At 38.0% G+C, this 18,018-nt stretch overlaps 1 protein-coding gene across 5 annotated transcripts in view; it reads right to left on the bottom strand.

Moving 5' to 3' along the window:
• MID1 (midline 1) overlaps positions 1 to 18,018 on the bottom strand; it is a 395,248-nt gene that overhangs the window by 144,171 nt on the left and 233,059 nt on the right. For all 5 annotated transcript variants that reach the window (XM_090063921.1, XM_090063903.1, XM_090063886.1 and 2 more), the window contains one exon: positions 7,630 to 8,345. In XM_090063921.1, coding sequence (XP_089920047.1) covers positions 7,630 to 8,289 — 660 coding nt within the window. In that variant the 5' untranslated portion in view covers positions 8,290 to 8,345. The remainder of the gene's footprint in view (positions 1 to 7,629; positions 8,346 to 18,018) is intronic.

The raw sequence follows: 18,018 nt of genomic DNA, 5'->3' as shown, positions 1-18,018 counted from the left end.
TCGACTTTAAGACACGGTTTTTAGGAACCAGTTTTGTCGTAAGTCCAAGGACTGCCTGTACTTCAGATACTAATAGGCCATAATCATAATCAGAAATTTATTGCCTGGTGCTGAGGCAGACTTGTTATTATATACATGTTTTAGCTGTGCAATTCTGAACAGCACTTTAATATGCTTTGATTTATTTTAAGTTTACACTTAACTTTGAATTTTCCAAGTTTGCAGTGTCTCATTACAGAATATTTACAACATCTGTGTCACGTATCAAACTCTTAAATTAACAATTAAATTACTGAAGTAATTTATTACTACACAAAATGCTGCTGTTACTGTACATGTATTTAGTACTTGTATTATCTACTACTAAATAAATGCTCAGTAACCAGAGTTACTGCTCAGTAGTTCCAGTGAACATCTTTTAGGTGATGCCACTCAGCAGTAGCCCAATAATATGGTGCAATAGTGTATTAGCACTGGCTGTGATGTGCTGTGATGTGCTACTGTGCAGTATTATTAGACTGCTACACAATCACCATCTCATGCAGGCCTACCTGTAATAATTTTTTCTATCCTTAGCCTTCTCTCTGCTTTATTTTCTTTCTCTGATCATTCTTTTTAGTATATTTATTAAGAATGTTCTTTTAAACAGATTATTCCTGTTTTGCCTCTCAGCAGTTGAACTGACAAAGAAGATACTAATGCTGAGAAATGTTCTAGTCATCTTCACAATAAACAGATTCGGAGTGGTAAGATTGGAACAACTGGAAAAACAACCCTAAGAGCTCCTATGCCAGGAGTTTCGACTATCTTCATAGAAACATATTCAAGATCCTTTGAACCTACCTCTTAGTTCTGTTCCCTTGAACACTGAGATTGCATGGAGAAAGATTATAGGACTAAACTGTAGTGTAATTTGTATAGTCTGTAAACTTTGGAAGGTTTATCAAAGCTCTGTAATATTTGGAAGATAACTTTTACACAACTATTTTTAATAAATAGTTAGCATCTAAAAAGAGTGTATGGGGACCATTTTAACTACTGTTTTTCTACCTGAAATCACAGGATATATAGAGATTTATAAACAGGAGTCATTTCAAACTCATGGGCACATCCAGATGAGCGCAGAAACGTGGCATGTGATGCTGGAGACCCATTTGTGGCGCCACACATACAAGTGTTCCCCACACTGTTACTTCGCAGCACAGGGCTCTTGTTTGTCCCCAGAAGGTCCTGGGATCAAAAAAAAAGCAAACTAAAAGATGTGGGGCTCTGCTGCAGGAGCTCTCCAAGGCCCCCAGGACCCCAGGTAAGGCTGCTATGGCAAGCAGAATTACTGGCTTCAGCCTCCTCTACCCCACCTGAGGTGACCTGCTGTGCACTGGAGCACATGTGACACGGGCATTCCTGGAGACAAGTAGGCCCCTCCTACTTGTCCCCTAAGTAGGCACATTCCCACTTGTAGGGATGCACCCTGTTCATCTATGAAGCACATCCTAAAATGTACTTTACCCAATGTATATGCCACAAAGAGGATTCTTATATTTGTACTTTAGCATAATTCATAAGTATTGCTTATTCCTAAATTAAATGCATTTCAAATCTAAATATTCTCCCAAAAACACCATAGTGGCATACATTATATTTATTTTTGCTACCCATAATTTCAAGAGGCAGTCAATTTTATATCAATATACACTTACACACACTTCGGGATTAACTAGTTTAGATAATTCATATAAGTTAATTTGACTACACAACAATAATCTTGATATTAAAAAGAATAATAAGTGCCACAGAAAAGACAGTATTTTGATCAGATATTATCCAACTTAAGCCTTTATGAACTTCACATATGTATATGCATTAGCTTATTACTGTACTCTAGTAACAGTCTTTAAATTTGATTGACTTTTATTTCTAAAATTAAGGTAGGGTATGAAAAAGCGGATAGTCTAACTCAAACGTCAAATTTCCTTACAAAACATATTTTTGTCAGGCTCAATATTGTATTGTTACTAAATGTTAAAGCTGTACAACTTGGAAAGAGAGGAGGCAATGCCTCAAAGTCATTAAATACTAACTGAAAAATAGTATTTAACTTGCAAAATTAGGTGTATATTTTTCAAAATTCTTTATACCAATGTTGTCCACTGTGACAGAATGGAAAAGCTCAATGAGAGGAGCACTTTGTACTCGTTCATAGATATATTTTATAAAAGCACTAAAAAATAACCAGTAATGCTAAAGCCAACAGAAATTACAAAGACACAGAGGGAAAATATATCCATAGACATGAAAATTTTTTAAAATGGTTTAAAAGGATATATTAAATGCTGCATTACAAATAGAAATTAATGAAATTCATGAGGCATTATTAATATACAGGCATACATGATTAGATAGATATGTACAATACACATGAATGTATACATCAGCATGTATATGTACATAAGCATATGTAAACATGTCTATATGTAATACATATTAGAATGCACCTTATACATGATAAATACTGTATGTAAACATATACATACATATACACAGACTTGGAGATACTTCTAATACATGCGTGCACACACACGCTCACACGCAACCACATATGCACGGACAATGGCAAACTATCTATTTAAATATATATGCAAAATTAGTATGCATAGGCCAAATTTTAACCCTTAATTCTGTATAATCAAGGGAACTATTTATTTGAGTATAGGTTTGCTGTGTTAGCAGCTCTGATATGGATCACAATATATTGACAAAGTAGACTTGCAGCATGATCCAGAACATATACGAGTCAAGGATTTTCTGTCATATATTTTATTGGACTAACTGTACAGTTGGGAGATCTTTTCGACAAGTTTTGGACATTAAGTGCTTAGACCTGAAAAAGTGCACTTGATTTCTGTCAGCTTGTCCAACAGCTATTCCATTTATGTAGTTGGTCCAATAAAAGATATCACAGAAAATTTGCCTTTTGTATACTAACAAATTGGTTAATAGTCACACTATAATGCCAAACACTTACAAAATGGAACATACAATGGACAAAAAATGTCAGCATGTGTTACAGTATTACTGCAGAGACATTTATATATGAAAGCTTTTAACCTCAAATTTAAAATGCAAGCAGTGCACATGCATTGTTTGCCTTATTTATAGAAACTCTGGACTTGGCAGAAGGCCTTGTATCTTAATAAGCTCAAAGTACTTTTCTAAGGTGTAATTTTGATTCTCCTTGCGCTTAAATATTTTATCGCTACTTCTCATTGAAAATACTTGTGAGCATGATGCTATTAAAGGAAACTAATTAGTTTCCTTGTACCTTGATTCAGACCAAGGAGAGGCATATTTTTATGGATACTACCAATAAAATCTCAAAGTGTGGATTTTTACTGTGCCATTACTGTCTTTTTTTTTAATGAAAAATCAAACTTAAGCATGCACATTAGTTTGCAAATGGCTCACTTCTGTTTGTGGGTTTTCAGAAGTAAAACATAACTACTAAAGGAAGAAGAAACACTCTGGCAGTTAAGGAATGTTACTCATGGATCTTGACTACCCTTCATAAACATGATTAAAATATTTAATAATTAATAAGGCTTACACAAAAGCCAGGAGGAGCATAGCAGTTTGATCCCAACAAAGATATCCCCTGATTAGGTAATATGGGCCCCTTCCGAAACTGGCTGCTATTGTGTGGTCTTTTGTGAGATACTGCTTTACGAACACTATGGAACAGACTTGCAGCTGGTGTAAATCAAAGTGGAACCATTAACTTCAGTGGAGCCAAGATAATTTACATTAGGTGAGAATTTGGCTTGAGGTGTGTTATTATTTGTTGGGTCCAAGTGAAACATTTTAATTAACATAAAATAAACATTAGCTGACTATCCACGTTATGACTTTCTTATGAAAACATCTCTTACTCCAAAAATCTTATCATACGGTTGCCTCGTGTAGCTATGTGTTAATGATGATTTTGAAGAAAAGAAAAAGAGATGAATGCTAATTGAGTAATATAGACTTTCTTTACATTCATAAGGGGCTAAAATGCTGTGAGCCTTCCATTAACATTTATAAAATGCCACATATTGTTTATATAACATGGTTAATTTTAAGTTTCACCACCAAGTTGATATAAACTGACTTGTGCTCTGATATTTATTTATATGCATAAGGTTCCATGCCCTATTTTTATTATAAATAATATTTTTCATTATATCCTATAACTAAATAAAAAGGCCTGTTCCTGTAGAAACAGGGGTGCCTTCAACTTGCAAGACAACCAATGGAAATTGAGAAGAGTCAGTACTGAAGCTGTAACTGTTAAGGCAAAATCTTTTAGATTTTTAATATTCACTTTCAGCCCTTTTTAATGACTGCTACAGTGGCTGCTAAACCCACTCTAGCATGGACGCCTCTGTTAGACAAGCGTACCAGAACTTTTAATGGAAGGGTTTCATTTTTGCCACAAAAGGAGTGAGACTGTAGTGGCATCTTTTGTTCTCTGGTTAATGAAGGATGAGATATTGTTTAAATTATTAGCAACACTACTGGGATAGAATGCAAGTAATTAGCATAGCTTGACCCCAGGGTTACACATCAAGAACTAATCAGTTGCTGCTGTTAGCAAACCTACTATGCCAATGTATAAAAAAAGGAAATACATATATGGAGGAAAATATATATAAATGTAGTAGGGGTGTGAAAGGCAGTAACTGGTTAGCTCATGATATATGTCATGAAAGAAGAATTTTATTGGTGACGATGGACTTTTTCTTTCCTTTTTTAAAGAAGCTATTCACATTATAACTTTATGAATGCGTCTCCTGTATCATGAAGTCCCACTTGATTACTCTTTCAAAAGTATTTTTAAATTGCTAACTATCTTTTAAAAAGATAACTTTTTAACAAACAGCAGTATTTTCTCTGCCTTCTAGTTAGCATTTATTAATTTTAAAAGTTTATTTAGGGCAGCCACAAGAATGAAAGACCCTATAGAAACTGAAGATCAAGGTCCCCATTTTCATAGAAGCAACCATGTGGGCAAATTGATCAAGTGACTTGAAGGACAACAGTAATTAAGGAGGAGACCTGATTACAAAAATGAGCTTGTAACTCTTGTTGTTCTAGCAGATGCTTGATGCCAAATCTTCAACTGCTATAAATATACATTCCTCTATTTATTTCAAAGGAGCAATGCCAATTTACTCCAGCTGAAAATCTTGCCGCAGGTACTTGGTGCACAAAATGAACTTGGTCCTCAGCCTGTGAAAGAAGGGTAAGGAAAGAATAGATGGGGGGGTGCTTTCCAGATAACCATGACTGGCTAGAGAATGGGGGTTTGATCCTGAAAGGAGTCTATTATTATTCTTTCTAGAATGTAAATGTGTTGCAACGGCAGCACATGGATGAGAATTGGAATTATATGAGGGAGATGTTTGCTCATTATGAAGTGAATACCAACTGGCATCCATACAGGCCAGTTATTATCTGTGGGAAAAACAAGGTCCTCAGCAGGGTGCCAGGGTGCCTGGCTTTGAAATCCAAAATAAAACAAGATAATATTTAAGGAGATATGTAAAAGATTTTTTAGCTGTAAAAATATGTTCAGTGACAGTTTTAAAAAATGATGGGCACTACCACTTAAGCAAAATGGCATGATATGATAATTACCTACCTTACCCTTTATATTCATGTTCACAATCAAACTTTGACTAAACCTGCCAGAATATCTACTCAGTGAAAAGTGAGCATGGCTTTAAATCTGTTCTTTTACCCACTGAAAATATTAAAGCTCTGAAGGAGACGGAGAAAAATTTTAAAATATGCTGTTGAGGTATGCTCAAATAAAAAAAAAATTGAGATTCAATGATTTATTATACTGAGGTATATGCATTTAATTCTGGCAGGTATTTCATTTTAAACTGTGTATACCTACAAATATAATATTAATAATAATAGTAATATAGTTAATCAAATTTACCCACAAAATAATAATAGTACATCATTAGGATTGGTAATCAGTATTTAAGAAATGCAAATTAATGCTATGAAATGTAGGTTCACACTTTATCATGTTTTACATTAAATATTAACAATTGCAACCATAAATTGTATATAATCAAAGAAAAGATTTGATATAATACAAACAACTATATCTCATAATTATTAAAAAAGGAAGCCTTCAAAATTTTCAAGTTGCCACTTACAGGTAATGTTTTCTACCAGTTACAATACTTTTCACTGTTTTAATATAATATATAATATTACATATATTATACATACACACACACACACGTGTGTGTGTGAGATTTATATACACATACACATATATACATATACATATATATATATATATATATATATACACATACACATATATACATATATATATATATATACATACACATATATATACACACACACACACACACACATACATACAACTAACATAAATAAATAAATAAATGTATTAATATATATATCACAACTGCCTGATTTGTATGTGTGTATGCGCGTGTATCCACATGCATATATACAGGCATATATACCATGAGTGTTGGCATGTATACTATGCATGATAAAATAAATGCATATATACACATATAAACATACACATATGTACATAATGCATATACACAGGTTATATTTTGATGGGAAGATCTTTTTGAGAAAAGACCTCTAGGTTAATTAAACCTATTTGTTTACAGTTTCTTACCGCTAAAACCTAGCATCTTCCATCTAAATAGATCTGCAGAAAATGAATGGTCTTTTTACCTTCATACTCATGATCTCTGTGTTGTAGTCTCTCCTTTCAATATCTACTGCTGCCATTCCTCAGGGAATGAGGGGGGAGGGGAGACTTGAGGGTCTTTCTTCTTTATTCTGCTCTGCAGCAGAATCCAGACCTGGCAACTAAAAGTATTTGGGCTCAAAAAGGTATGAGACTACTCCACTTAGTTACCACTAGCTGAGTTAAAGCTTTGTTAAATTAACTTCACCCTGAAACTGGAGAGCATCCAAAGCATGCCTATTACCTGGCTTAATTCCGATATCATACCAAAGACATTCTACAGTGGAGCACAGGACAGTCAGAGCAGCAGTGGATAGATGCTGCTGCATTGTGGAAGTGAAGGTCATGTAACCACGGGAATGTTACAGGTAGCTCTGAAACAATTTCATTTTTGTTTTCACTTTTGTGTGTGTGCGAATGCGAGTGAAAGCAATGGTGGGAAAATGGAGTCAGTATTTAATATCCCTGGCTGGTAAGGGAAATGGGATCCCAGAAGCCAGCGTGTGTAAATGTTTCCCCTGCTTAGTAAAGAAGAGGGCTTTCAAAATTAATGTGACTGAATTTAAAAGCAAATCATCCTCAGAATTATCAGAGCCAGCCTAAAATTTCACTCAGTGTCCATGTATTTGCACCCCACACTAAAAACCCTGCCACTTACTGCAAGATAATGCATTAGGTTTACCTATGTATTTGGATATTCACTGTGAGATAATACTGAGGTAAATTTTATTTAATGCACCTTATATATTTGCCCATCAACCAACTCAGTAGTTATTAAGTTTCCTTTCACATTGCACTTGCTGAGCTACAAAGATTGAATAAGTGGCACTAACCTTTAGTTTGTCATAGCGCTCGCTTAAAGCTGCCACCTGATGATCGCGATGCCGTCCAACCAGTTTACACAAGGCACAGATTAACTGGTCATCAGTCACGCAGTACATGTTCACTTTCTCATCCTCATGCTCCAGACACATTAATCCTCTGATGTGAGAGTCTGGAATAGGCTCGATTAAACGGTGGCCTGTAAATGGCTTCTTGTTTGGGTGAGTCGCTTTCAAGCACTCCTCACAGTAGGACACCTCACAAGTCACACAGGTTTTCACTGCCTCCTGGGCAGGATCCTGGTCACAGAACTGGCAGAGAACTTTTTCACTGGATGACATGCTGTTGCTATCAAATGCCCGCTCTCGGCGGGTTTCACTGGGAGAATTGGGCCCACTCACGGAAGCTTTCTGAAACCTATCAATAATATTCTGCAGGGTGACGTTGCGCTTGAGTCCGTCTAGACCACGTTGACTGAGGGTGATGACATAACGACAAGTAGGGCACTGGAAGGCGGTGATAGATTCCACTGATTCGTTGGTGGCACAGTGGGAGACCAATATGCGATGAGCACAATTGAAACAGAGGCTGTGAGCACAAGGCAGCAGCAGTGGGTCCTCAAACAGCTCCAGACAGATAGGGCAGGTCAGTTCCGACTCCAGTGTTTCCATCTTCAGGCAAAGCTTTCCTGTGTCGTCAGCGAAATCCAGGGAAGCTGATCAGCTATCTGGAAACACACATAAAATTCGATTAGGCAAGAGGCAGCACAAAGGGTCATCCATGGGGGGTTGTCAACTTTCACCACCATTCGCATTATTATCAAACCACCGTGCCACTCTGGAGAACAATCTAAAGTTTTGAATCTGCATATGCACACGTCAAGGTATTTAAAATACTCGTGTTTTTTTTTCTCCTTTCCTAATCATTCTAATTTTAAAATCAAACAAAAATGTTATCATTCTTTCTCTCTTTAGTATGAGATTGAGAGCAATAGCAGATGTTTCCGGTGACTCTGCATTATTAAAAACCAAAATTTTGATCTTTAGGCAGTTTAACAACATATCCTCACCAAAGAGAGAGATCGAGAGAAAAAAAGATGTCTGTTGCAGAAACTGCTTTCAGTGTTACCAGCTATCAGCAGAAATATTTTTTTTGGATTTGAATTTTGAAAAGCTTTAGTTCAAGGATTAAACCATGGATGGTAATTTTTAATTAGCTGTACAATGCTATTACAGAAATATACTGTGTGTATTTGTGAAATGTATGTACATTTGGTCATATCTTATGCACATTTGATTATATCATGATTATGTACATTTGAACAAATGTATGTACATTTGATCATATCTTATATTAAATATTAACAATTGTCTGGTATATACAGGAATTAAAGTTTATTGATATCCATGTACCATTTCCAGGTACACACACTTGCATGTATATATATATATATATATGCTGTGAAAATGTACCTGCACATGCGCACGCGCGCACACACACGGTACCAGTTCAATGAATGATCATAATAGAATATTCACTATTACATATATCAAATTGATGTATTTAAGAAAATGTATTTTCGGCTCCAATTTCCAATGAGCATGACTTAAGCTTCTAGAAAATCACTGAGATAATTTTTTTTTTTTAACAAAATGTGCATCTGCAAGAGAGAGAGAGAGAGAGCGAGAGCACAAGCGAGCATCTAATCTATGCTGTCAAGCCTTAGGAAGAAAATAGACTATTGGGTGAAACTACTCAGTTTCGGGGCACAAGAGATCAGCCAGAGTGTATTAGGAATCAATAAGTTCAATGCAGGACCTGGGGTTTTTAAGGAAACTCATCCCAGGAAGAAACTAACTGAAACTTCATTTTGTTTCTTCCTCTATATTTAAATTACAGGGAGAGATTTTGAAAGAGTTGCCCTATGCAGCAATCCCTAGCTAAGCTCTCATCAAGGGCCCATCCCTGTTATGAGCAGACAGGTCAGTGAAGCAGAAGCAAAAGCTATGCTTCATACTCAAAGAGCTGTACCTCTTCACAGTACAATCTATTTAAGCTTTGTTGTTCATAACTGAGGACAGCTTCAGACTGCACAGCTGCATACTCTTTACACTGTAAAGTCATTGTTCAGTTGTGTGAACTCTTGCCTCCCTCCACACCCCCCAAAATAAACCCCGCATACAAATCTTGGTTCATTAAGGGTGAAGAGAACTGGGTGCTCATTAGCAACCTTGAGAACCAAATCTCTTTGAACCTTTTTCATTTAAAAGCAATTAAAGTGAGGGCTGCATTTACAGTGACAGGAATGCTATATTATAACCCCAGTACAAACCTAAACCATAAGAGAATAGAGAAGTTCAACAAATGGAAGCAAAGTTCAAATTTCCTGCTAATATTTATTCATACTTGCTCTGTGGTAAGGACAGCAAGGTTTATTTTGTGTTTAGAGATTAGAACAATATGCCTCTTTGCGTTCACACATCCATTTGTTGCCAAAGAAAATTTAAAAATGCATTGACCCAATCATAAATCCCACTTTTCAGATCTACTGAAAACGATCTTGGTTCAAATAAAGTTCATTTTGCTACTGACTAATTCATTTATAACTATCCATCAAATACCATAAATACGTGTTGCCCCTGGTCAAAATTAACGACCTGTTGATTTGACATGGACATGACAATCTCCTCCCCTCACAGCAACCAGCCACACAGGGCACAAAGGATAAAACATTTTCAGCAAATGAATAATGGTGTGTCTTTTCTCTTCTTCAATCACCACCTCATAGAAGATGCAGATGATTCAAACCTCCTTCATGTCCTTTGAATCCATTTCACATCACAACAGATACCTCATTGCCTACTTAAGCCTGCATTTCATACATTGCACTGAAAATGTAGGAAACAGATTTAAGATTGGCAGGGGCCAAGCTTTATGAAGACAAGCCTACTCATTACTCCTAAATTGGCATTTTAGTGAAATATACTAGTTTTCTGAATGTAGTCCTTATAATTGCTTGGGATTTGGGGCCTTCTTCCATCCTTCCCTTCATACTTGATCACTTCTGCCATTTATCTTCTGAGAAATCTCATTTTCATTCAGTCCCATCATTATAAATAGTCAGTCACATAAATAGGGCGGGGCGACCAGCACAATTGCTTTGGGTGCCAACCTTGGCGGGAGGGGTGAAAAAAATGGCGGCCAATGACAGCTGTATGATTGCTGCACAGTGAGAAACAGAAGTCACTGCTGCCCCTGCGCTCCAGGAGCCTGACTGTATTATTATGCTGCTGCTAACTGTTTTCTTACAGAATGCTTTTTAAGGATAAGCAATTAAAGCTAGATGAGTATATAAACAAGAAATTCCTTATGCAAAGACTGAAGCATTACCCATTGTGTCAAGAGTCTGTATAACATGCATTGTTTAAACTTATTGTATTAAATGGCTTTATATAAATTTGGTTGTCCTAATTCTGCTCTCTTTTCTCACTCTGAATGGTAATTTAGCCCAGATCCATAAAGGAGTTATATGTGTCATCTGCAATTTAGGCACCTATTTTCTAGGAATGAAATCTACAAAAACTCCACCTAATCATATAGGTGTCTGTAGGTTCCTACATTGTCTCTAGTAAGCTTAGGTAAGAGATTTCAGTTCAAATAGTGGGTATACCCAGAGGTGCATGTCATGCTAAGCTTAGTACCTTTGCATAGACCTCATGCCTAAGGCCATCAGGAATTTGCAAACTAGGTTCCCTGAGCCCAAATCCCCTGAAGAACTCAATCTAGTACATGTATCCAAGAGCATACCCTTACAGTAATAAGTCCAGTATAAATTACAGTGGCCATCATTGACTTTTATTCAAAAACATAGTTTGAGAAGAAGGTAAACTTTATCTTCTATTAATAGCCTAGCAGTGAGAACACTTGCCTAAGCAGCAAGAGAACTGGTTCTATGCTATCCCTGAGGCTTCAAAACACATCTGCATCTTCCCAAAACACTAGGCTATAGGTAAAGTTGGGGGAAGGAAAGAGACCTCATAACACTTCCTAAAGAAGCTGGAAAGGCATGCAGGTTCTTGGAGACAGAGAGAGAGAAATCAAGAGGGACAGAATAGCATTATAGCCCAATGATGAAGACATTCACATGGGAAGAGGAAGATCTAGGTTATGCTTTCAACATTTTTCTGCAAAATGCCATACACAGGATTGAGCGACAGGATTTTCACAGAGGAACCTAACTCAGGACTACGGATAAATGTTTACATTCATGGCACAGGTATATCTCCCTTCCCTTGCTCCTGCTGGGAGTATATACACAAACATTTAGTGCACATGAATAAACTCTGGAGCCTATTCCTCCAGAGTTTTTGCTTCTGGGCACACCATTTGAATGTGCACCCAAGAGCAATTAACTCCAGAACAATCAGCAACAGTTTCATCATGTGGAGGGCATGCAGCCAAAAGCCTTGAGATCTTTACTATAGAGCTAATTAATCAGCTGTGCAGTAAACATGTCCCATGTAGATGTGTGTGGTGCAGCTCATTCTTCACATTTCACTCTTCTCCATTCACTGTATATGAAATTTAAACATCTAACTTTGGTTTTTGAATTCCATTCTTGGAACTGGGCATTCAAATCCCTTTGTCTTACTTTTGGAGTAAGAGGACTCAGTATGAGTAAGGCTGTCAAAATATAACCCTCAGATGCTATACTCCTTTGGACAAGAACCTATGCCCCCTCTGTAGCTACAGAGTTGAGCATGCTGATTGAACACCATAAATCATAAGTTTTTCTTAATCTTTTTTTTTTCCTGTTACCAATGCCAGTTACTTGAAATAAGAAAAGTCAGAAAATACTGAATCTGCTTCAGTTTTGGCTAACCTAAAACTAAATTTGACTGTGAACTCCATGAGAGACAAAGACCCCCTGGCTAGGAACAGACATTACACATAAACTGATTTAAGTGATCAGAAACTGGTTTAACCCAGTAAGGAAACAGACATTCAGTACACATAAACCAGTCTGAAAATGGCTGAAACCAATTTGAGATAAACCTGGTTGACTGTAGTATCAGACTTAAATTATTTGGGTCAAAACAGTTTATGCAATATCTGACCCAGACCCCTGGCTGCTTTAAGTTAAACCAGACCCCCCAGCATCCTGGCATGCTCTCTGGGATGGCCAGGGCTCTCTGCTCCTGTAGACTGCTCTCTGGCTGGAGTTCCAGTAGACTGCAGGCTGCTCCCCACCCGCCCCTCCCTGCTAAGCAGGAATTCCCCCACACCTCTGCCTTGCTGAGCACTATCTGTGCATTACCTAGCAGACCACATGCTGGCTACAGTCCGTGCTGTGACAAAGGGGACAAAGGCAAAATCAACAGGTAATGTCCCCCAGTTGTTTTCTTAATGGGGAGATAAACACTGATTTAGGGGTGATAAACATTGTTAGCAATTCCCTGCTGGGCTGGTCAGAAGTGGGGGAACCCATCCCTAATCAGAGCATCCTGCCAGAGCCTGACCATACTCTCCTCCACTCAGTACTATCGCAGGGAAGGGAGGACTGCTCTGGTGTCCCATCCTCCCTCCCCCCGCTTCTAGCCTGAGCCACTGCAGGCATGTCCCTGCATGTCTGGGATGTCTGTCCAGTTACAAACTGATTTATCCTAGCTAGGTTAGACTAACCTGCAAAGATTGAATCAATTCAGGCTCAGGCATTTTGAATGTCTGTCCTTAGCCCCTGTGTTTTTAAGGCAATATGCCAAAGACAATCTAAATTGTGCTATCTAACCAACTACAGTTCTGCTATTACTGTTAGGCTGGAATTTTAAATGATTCCATGCAAGTCATGGCATTAATCCATCCACAAACTGTCTTAAACCAAAGAGTAATTTTCTTGTATTTTCACATATAGTTTCATTTTCCTGGAATTTTTGAAGAACTTGCAACCACTTGAAATCAGAGGACAGATGACTTCAGAAGTGATTTAAAAAGGCAATTAATGCACATAAATAGAAATTTAAATGGTTTATATCACAGATACAGTTATGGCTTTGCACAGCTGTAATCCAGGAAATTACTGCTGGATGAGTAGTGCTGGAGAAACTGCAATGGATAACGAACCGTAGAAAATGGAATTTGGCATTTTTGAAAATTATGAAATTATTGACAGAAAATGATAAATGTTACCAAAATTATTACTGAAATGACAAATGTTGAATTCTAAAAATAGAATTAACCCTTGTGGGTAGACATCACAGAAACAGTGAACACAAAAACAGATTTGTTCAGAAAACCCCCTTACATAATGGTTCTACATATAATTTCATTTAATTCATATGGATCAGGGGAATTAAGAAGAAAAATCAGGAGTTAAGAAACAATGTGCCCTAAAACTGTCTATTAATTCATGGAACTGTGTAAGATGAGTGGTCAATGGTCAAAGGTGATTATTGGTCAATAATCCTATAAACACTTCTTCATTAGCAACATCCAACAAAACCTGAACCACTGAAATCTTAACATTTATTTCAGTAAGAAGTTGATAAAAAGCATATTCTCTAAGAAGCAATTAAGATGTTCTTCTTGGATCTGATCAGAATTATGCATCTATTCTCCTGGTAGGGACAGTAAATTTCTAATGCACATAACGTATGCTACAAATGTGCTAATGTCCATGTGTCTTTCCCCTTTCCCTTCCTTCCCCATGCAGATGACAATCAGAGCATTGCAAACCCCTAGTATGTAATAAAGGAGGATGTCACTTACAAAAATGTGTATCTTTCTGAACCACTTAGTCACTAAGGTTGACAAGCATGGACATTTGTTTCCCTGGGGACAAGTAGCAGATGTGCCACTGCTACTTGTCCCCAAGGAATGCCTGTGCCATGTGCACTCTGGCATGCAGCAGGGTAGCCCTGGTGGGGCAGGGGAGGCTGGGCCCAGCAACTGTGCTGGCCCCAGAAGCCTTACCTGGGGTCCTAACAGTGTCCCAAGCTGCAGCTGTGGCAGGAAGCTTGTCTGGCATCTGGAACATGGCTCCAGCCAGCCAGGTTCTCCTTTTGGACAGAGTGCGCTGCCACCACATGCGCCACCCTGCTTTTTGGCATGGGTTTTATTGACTTTGGGATCTTCCAGGGTCAGGCCTCCCCATACCCTCCGTCCCAACCCCATGCTGCAAGCACAAGCCTGGGGAACACCACACGTCTGGACATGGCCTAAGGTGTCAGCCTGCACTACCTTCTGCCCAGCTAACCCTTTTAAGCAGCTCCACCTCTCCACCTCTTTCTGGGGTAAGACTGATGATGCCCAGCAATAATACTGTAGAACTGAATATTTTTCCTCATAGTTTCTATGGCCCTGTAATTAAATACAACCAGAAAATTGAAAAATCTTCTGTCTATGAAGCTGGACTAGATTCATATTTCTACCTACCTTCCTACTTTTCTTTCTAGCTAATCATCCAACTCTTTGAGTGTCAGTATTTCCTATTTTCATGTCCAAAACACATTGAGTGTCAAACTTTAAGATATACTATTTTCCCTGTAAGACAAGCTACACGACTAATAATGTTACTAAAGGCACAGAATGCCACCCATTTTAACCTAATACATTCTGGACAACATTAAATAATGCTAATATCTAGCTAGTTTTAAGATACAGACTGCAGTAAAACAATGCTTAAAAGTAAACTACACTTAAAAATAAAGGGTCATCATTTACAGTTTATTAAGGGTTATCTGTATCAGCAGGTTGCTAGAGAATTCCTTGTTTCTGAATTGAAACATACAGAGGTAGACCCACTGATTCTTAAACCTGCTGGCCCCTACTACCTGCGAGGAGGTGGTGAAGGAGAGAGTATTTCGGAGGTGGGATGTGGGTGAGATGGGAATGAGTAACAGTGTGCTGGTGGATATTTTTCAAACCTGATCCTCCATAGCCATAAGGTTTCTTATACCCATGATGCAAGTCCGGGTTATGCTCTTACATTCCTAAATTGTGCTTTTGTCAAGGGGCCCTGAATCAGAGAGTGGCACCCAGCTGTCTCTCTTATCCATATTAAAGCACATTTAAAATGGGGTAACTTGGAAAGCTGGAAATTCTTTTATGTCATCTCATTAACAAGCTTTCAGTGTGCTACGCTTTGCCGAGTAAGGTTTAAAATATATCCCAAATAGTTTTTCTTGGCATTTTTTGCAGCAACATTTGCTGACAATATGTTGCCTTAAAAGTACTAGTGAATATAGATTCCAAAATGAGAATTTCAGGCCCCCTCCTGCAAACACTTACAAATGAAGTTTACATTCATTGGGAATGAATTTGAAGATGTGTTGTTATGCAAATAAAAATGTTTGAAGACTGCACCCTTAGCTAGTACAGATACTGACAGGTGTAAATATTTGCCAAAAAAAAAAGTCCCACTCTTTCACTTTATATGAGTCTCATATTTTTAAAATATAATTCCACTTTCATTAGTGTCATTTCTTATAACAAATGTACAGTTGGGAATGTATTTATAATAAATGTAATGAAGTTAGGAAAATACTCAAAAAGAGAATGTGAAGGTTTGTAATCTGGATATACAACCATCAAAGGCAAAATTAAAGTGCCAGTATTATAATAGTCAATTCCTGCTTTATAAGGTAGCAAGCTTTTCCTATAAATGCACTATAAAATCTAATGAAGTATTTACATTTTTGTCATAAAAAAATCTGATAAGAGCATTGAAAGAGGCCAGGAAAAAATGAACTGTGTCTAATGTGTAAATTAATACATTTTGAATTTCTAGTACTACCTCTGAAGAATAGGAAAAGCATGATTCTTTTTACAGGTTTCAACCTGCTCTGGGATATAAACTGAATAATTCTGGGCAACAGTTATGACCATTACATGACAGATTCAAGAGATAATTCTAATGCTATTAAGCAAATTCATGGCCCACAGTTTGCCTCCATTCCATTAACTACTTTCAACTTGTATAGCTCAGACCTTTGAGGTCTATATTTAACTCATGATATTAATAAATGCCAACAGCAAAATAACAAGATTCACAGACTTATTTTTAAAAGGTCGATAATCATCCATATAACCAGCTTTTCAAAGTTAAGAAAAATGCCAGATGAACCAAAGCCTTCATTACATTAGGGAAAAAAGTTACCCTTCCATAAAAAAAAACTTCATCTAATGCAGAGAACATTCTTCCTCCAAGTCCCTACATCACACAAGTAAGGCTTAACAGATATTCAGAGACTGATATCCACTCAAAAGCTTCTGACATGCAATAGTAAATATGTCATAATATTTCATGAGCACTCTGTGTTATTTATAAATTTTCATTGCCAAAGGAATAATTAACTGTACCATCTACACGTCAACTACATTAACAATATTTACATAGCGTTTGGAACAGTTTACAGCAGATGGGAGGGGGGGAGATTGGAACATAAGAGATGTTAAATACAGCAAAAGTACATCTGCTGCATCATTTGTACTTAAACATAGCCACAACCATATCATCCAGTCTGTGAAATGTATGGCTATTATCACACACTAGTGAATTTCCTGTCAAGAATAAGGAAGCCAGCACTGCACCACCACCATCCCATGCCACCACCATGTCCAAGGAGCAGGGCTGGGGGTGGGGGGGGCAGCAGCACTGGCCTTGCCCTCCTGCTCTGTCCCCTCCATCCCTGCTGTCATGGTGGCACTCTGCCATCTCACTGTGTCCCTACCATCCCCTCTGTCATGGCAGCACTCTATCACCGCCATCATCCCCCACCCCCCACTCTGCATCCAGCTCCACCCTACCCCCTCGCTCCATCCCCTCTGTCCCCACCGTAATGGTGGCATTCCATCCCTACTGTTATTCTTGACAGGCAATTCAGTAGTGTATCATAATGGCCTGCTGCAAGCCACGCCTCCAAGAGCATTACAAAGAGACAGAATAAGCCTGGTATATATATAGAATGTTCTAAAAGATGTCCTTGCATCTGCCTTCAGAGTGATTAAGAAGAATCAGCATTCCACAGGACTGGGGATCTTCACACAGCTTCATTTCCCATCATGGCTAGGGACAAATATTCAAAAAGCCTGAGCCTGAATTGATTAAATCTTTGCAGATTGGTCTAACCTGCAGAGCGTGAACCAATTTGCAAGTGGATAGATGTTCACTTTTGAATCAAGAAATGCAGGTGCATGCCTGTAGGGGCTCAGGCTAGAAGCCGGGGGGCACTAGAGCAGCCCTCCCTTTCCCTCCATAATGCTGAGCTGAGGGGTGGGAGTAGACAGGCACCAGCAGGATGCTCTGACTAGGGAGGGTTTTAAACCCCCACCCTGGCCTAGACAGTCTCCAGCTGGGTTGTCCCTGGAGAAGGAGGGGAAAGAAGCTCTCAGAATGCTTTTCC

This window comes from Crocodylus siamensis, chromosome 1, assembly GCF_052110815.1.
Source record: "Crocodylus siamensis isolate JL-2025a chromosome 1, ASM5211081v1, whole genome shotgun sequence".
In the NCBI taxonomy this organism is placed as follows: domain Eukaryota; kingdom Metazoa; phylum Chordata; order Crocodylia; family Crocodylidae; genus Crocodylus; species Crocodylus siamensis.
Note: the sequence above shows the minus strand (reverse complement) of the source record. Positions and strands in the feature narration are given on the sequence as shown.